Source organism: Amaranthus tricolor, chromosome 3 (genome assembly GCF_026212465.1).
Source record: "Amaranthus tricolor cultivar Red isolate AtriRed21 chromosome 3, ASM2621246v1, whole genome shotgun sequence".
Taxonomy (NCBI): domain Eukaryota; kingdom Viridiplantae; phylum Streptophyta; class Magnoliopsida; order Caryophyllales; family Amaranthaceae; genus Amaranthus; species Amaranthus tricolor.
The window spans coordinates 25,720,528-25,725,698 of NC_080049.1; the positions used below are offsets into that span (position 1 = coordinate 25,720,528).

The following is a 5,171-nucleotide window of genomic DNA, read 5'->3' on the forward strand; positions in this document are numbered from 1 at the left end:
TTCTATAGTTAAATAGTTTTACTAAGCTACATTTTTTGGTTTGGTAATTCCAAACCTGCAAGAGGATAATGTTGTTTTGTCAAGAAAATACATGTGTTAAACAAATTCAAAAAAATTCCACAAGTCTTACAGAAAGAGTTGAATGTCCAAAAAATACTATACATACAACCAAAAATCTCAATCAAGTCGAAAATTCAAAATCAATAAAGATGTTTGTCGAAACTACTATCCTTGGCTTTCAAATTGATTGAGGTTGCCATAGAACTTGTGTGACTTTACCATGACTAAAGCTAAAAAGACCTGTAAAAACAAGCAAACACTCACATTTACCATTATCAAATTCAACAGACATTCTCTAAAAAAATATAACAGTTTAACAATTATGCAATATGCAAAACTATCTCTAAATGAAAATAGCATTATCCTTGTGATCTTTTGTTAAAAAAATATGCAAACTTTGATTTAAAAAATTTTTTTTTAAAAAAAAGAAGGTAGCAATTTGATGTGAATAATAAGTTTTGATAAAGTGCAATAGCAATTTGATATAATTGGTACCATCTTCTTCGTTTACTATCAATCACAATAAATTGTGAGTGCATCAACAATGGATAATAAAGTGTAGTCCGTTTACTAACAATTGATGAATTGCTTAACAAAGTCATAAACATCAACATAGCACAATAATATTCTTATTGCCAGATTGACTAACAAATTAAACATCAACATAGAATATTTTAATATTCTTATTGAAATAGCATAGTAACATCAATTGTTTACTGTAGAGCCAATTGATAGATTTGTAATTGTACAAGTCACTCAATATCATTCTTATTCATATAGATCCAACAATATAAGATAATAAATACAAGATAAATAACAATATAACTATAATTTATTAAGTTAATTGTTAGGATAAGATTTCCAAACCAAATATTTTAGCTTAGTAAAACTCCTTACCTAAAAAAAACACTATTTTGGGAATTAAGTTTTAGAAAACACCAAACTTGAAATTTTTTATTTTCCAACACTCCTTAGGTAAATCATTCATAATTTTACCCTAAAATCCCAATCCCCAGCTTTAATTCCTCCTTGCCAAACACACCCTATGGCGTATGTGTATAATTCATGAGTATAATATTATAATTAATTATGCACAATTAAGGATATAAAAAGTAATGGCAAATCTTGCAAGTTGGATAATTTAGAGTATAAAAAGATTAAGTATATAAGTTTTAAGTATACAAGTATAAACAAGACAAATTTTGCAAAGAAACACCTTATAAAATAAGTTTTTTGTAAAAAAAACACCTTTTAAGAGACTTTTTATTAAAAAAAAACACCTTAAATCAGTTTCCGGTGACTTTTGTCAACTTTCAGGCGTTGACTATGCCATTTGAGCTCCAAATACATGCGCGTGATTGCAAACTCTTCTTAATCCACGCTGCTTCCATTTCAACTTCAATAAATACTCCATTTACACCCTCAACTCCCATTTCAAATCACTCATAACTTTCATCACCTCTTCTCTGAAATGCTGAAGGTATGTGCATTGTTGTAGACGTTTTCTCCATTTTTTTTGAAAATTTGATGCTTTGATGTTCTGTTTACAATGTTGCTCTGTTTTTTTTTTTTTTTGGTGTAGTATGTCTTCTTTTAGTGGTTCTTCTCGTGCCATTGGGAACTCACAACCTACTAGATGCTACTGTTGGATGCAAATTGCGATGATGAGGTCTTGGACCCCCAAAAATCCTGGTCGTAGGTTCATGGCTTGTAAATTATATGACATTGAAAGTGGAAGAAGGGGTTGCTCGTTCTTCAGGTGGATTGATGCTGATCAAGTAGAGTGGAAAAGGGTTACTATTAATGAGTTGGTGGAGGCGAAGAAGGAACTGAGGAATGAAGTGAATGTGCTGAGGAGTCGGTTGAGTAGGTCGGAGTATGAGAAATCATGTCTTGTTGCTGAGTTCGGATCAGAGGTTGCGAAGGCTGCTGCAAAGGTTGCTGGTGATGGATTTGACGGTGGGCATGTTGGGAGGTTGAAGCTGGCCAAAAAGTGCAGCAAAGCTCAATTTTTGGCTTTTTTGGTTGTTTTATTTTTAGGAACTCTATTTAAGATTATGGACTAGTTTGGTTGGTTGTTTTTGTGTTTGCCTCCATTTCATAATGCATATCATCCATAACATGAAACTACATAAGGTTCATTAGCTACATCCTCAAGTCATACATAGCGTTGACTTTACTAATAAATACTTATAATCCATTCGTGTGTTCACAAAATAACATCAGAGATACTAAAGTCATTGACAAGCTAATAAACACTAATAATTTTTCACAAACTAACATCAAAGCTATTACATTCGTGTGTGAGATGTTTGAGATGCTTCTAGTGGTTGTGAAGAGTTGGTGTTGACCTCTTCTTGACATTGGCTCATACCTCCCCTTTTCTTTTGTATTGTTTGTTTTGGAACAACATCAGCCATTGGCCTTCCTCTTTTTGCTGGAGGTTTAGGGAGTGCAGGTGGGTTCTTGAACTTGCTCTTATTGTGGCCTAGACCTCCACAGTTACTGCATGCATTCGGCTTCCTCTTTCTCAGCACTGGAGGTTCAGGTTCAGCTTCCCCTTCACCCTTCTCTTTGATTCTTTTTTTTTGTGATGGTCTGCCAGGGAGCTTTCTAAGACCAGGGGGGTTAGGTTTGGGATGGTTTGTAGAATCCCATTGCTTCATTCCAGGCATTGGTTGGAAAATAGGTGCATACGCTAAGGCATACATGTCCTTACTGTATGCCTTGTGCACATACAATTCAGGATTGCCCCTGAATGCCATGATGCATTTGAATGCATGACAGCAAGGATTCCTGTCAAATCCCACCTGAAACAACCACATGAATGTTTTTTCAAGTCAACCACCCATCTATCTCCATCATGATCCACCTCAAACAAGTCAATGTCAGAAATTGTGTCAAAGCAGTTCTTGGCCATCTCTTAGGCAGTTTTGAGCACCTTCAAAGCAGCTGGCATGATTGACCCTTGATAATTCCTAACTCCCTCCCTTTTGTTGAAAGCCATTGCCATGACATATCTTCTTATCCACTCCATCATGCTCAATATTGGTTTGTTTCTGCACTCCCTCAAAACCGAATTAAATGACTCACAACAATCGTTCAACAGCATGGCTGACTTGCTCTTAGGGTTGAAGGCATGCCTACTCCACCTTTGAACAGGGATGTTGTCCAAATACTTGAAAGCATCAACGGACAACATCTTAATGGCTTGCATGTGGTCTTTGAATTTGTCCTGCATTATTTAAGTAGGATTAATACATTGTTATTGATTAATATATACCAAATCAAGAGTAGAGTTTTTAACATTACCTTGGTGCCTGTATCTATGTTTACAGTAAACACTAACTCTTCTTCTAGTGTTATGCAAGAAATAGTAAGCATACCTGTTCATAATAGCACGGTGCCTAATTGCCTTCCTAAGATCCTCCACAGTTTCAAATCTGATTCCCTTCTTCAACTCCACATTTTTTTTAAGTCAACCTTAGGGTTGAAAACTGGTCCCTCATCCACCTTATCCTCATCTGAATCTGCTCCACTGCCTTCCTCCTCTGAGTCTTCATTCAAATCATCATCTTCTCTGAATTGAACCTGTTCATCCCCAACAGTCAGTTGAGGGAACTTGTGCTGTTGCAGGCCCTTCTCAACCCTACTGTCCAAGTTCTTGGTGACACCCTCTGAAAATAAATCCCCACCTATTGGTCTATCTTCATCTGCCGCTCCATCATAGAATAGATCATCCTCTGGTTCAATCTGGGGTTTTGGTTGTTCAATGGTTAGTTGTTGAACAGAAGCCTTTGTTTTTCTCCTCAAGGCTGCTAGTTTTTCTGCTTTTTTGGACTGAGGGTCTTTGCTTTTATATCCCATTTTATTGTGGTCTAACTCAACTTCTGGGCCAACAAAAGTACTTTGGCAACCTTCTAATACCTTAGGCCCAACCCAACACAATTCAAAGTTAATGTTGTTCAACAACTCATCATCAAATTGGCCCCAACCACAATCTTCATTGTCCATATTCTTTCCAGCATCTTCATATTCAAAATTGTCCTGACATCCATCATCATCATTATCCTCCTGAAATCCATCATGATCATTATCCTCCTCACCTCCCCCACCAGCAACACAAGATCCCAAAACAAATATACTCTGATCATACTCAACAAATACAGTAATGAAATTATTCTCATCTTTCGTTGCCAATACATCAATTAAAGGTGTGTTGGGCGTAAATTCAATTAAACCATTCATCAAGCTCCTCCCTTTACACCTATAATATACAGTAAACTGAGCATTTTTCCTCTCAATCACCTTCCTAACTGATTGTACAATACCAAAATAATTAATTTCAAAACAACCCACTTTGATATCAAGACACCCATCATCATACAACCTCGTTTTCTTGTTAATAATAAACCGTCCCTCATGCCATATTTTTAGGTTGAAAATGGTTTTGATTCCAGTTGAAGGATTGAATAAAGGGTTTTTTGTCCTCATCTGCGCAATTACCAATTACAAACCCTAACTTCAGAACTCTACAAATACAATATACTAATGCATACCAATTAACAATTCAATAAACAATTCAATTTACAATTCAATTAACAATGCGAATGACACCAAAAAGCATACGGTTCGAGAGTAACATTGCCACTAAACCCAATTAAAGAAATGAAAAGGAAGTAACTTTAAAGGGGAAAAAACCTTACCTTTTACATTTGAGAGGAAGTAAAAGCGCTATGAATCTTCGGTCACAATCTACAATGGTGACAAATGAGAAACCAGACAAAGTGACAGGCTGGAGAAGCAGTGAATGGACGACCACAATCAGACAAGAGAATAGTAGAAAGTGAAGGGAAATGTGGAGGGAAGGAAATGAAGTTGAGGAAGATGCAGTAGAAACTCAGGAAGTATTGTATATCATTATACTTCCCTGAGTTTGCAATCACTCGCGTGTTATGCACCTGATATAGCATAGTCAACGCCTGAAAGTTAACAAAAGTCACCGGAAACTGATTTGAGGTGTTTTTTTAATAAAAAGTCTCTTAAAAGGTGTTTTTTTTACAAAAAAAAATTTTAAAATGTGTTTTTTTACAAAAAACTGATTTTATAAG

At 35.7% G+C, this 5,171-nt stretch overlaps 1 protein-coding gene across 1 annotated transcript; it reads left to right on the forward strand.

Moving 5' to 3' along the window:
• The first annotated feature begins 1,531 nt into the window (after window positions 1–1,531).
• Window positions 1,532–2,126, forward strand: LOC130808498 (uncharacterized). Its single transcript, XM_057673967.1, has 2 exons — window positions 1,532–1,554; window positions 1,643–2,126. Exons 1-2 carry the CDS (start codon window positions 1,532–1,534, stop codon window positions 2,124–2,126), a joined length of 507 nt encoding a protein of 168 aa, XP_057529950.1.
• Window positions 2,127–5,171: the final 3,045 nt, after the last annotated feature.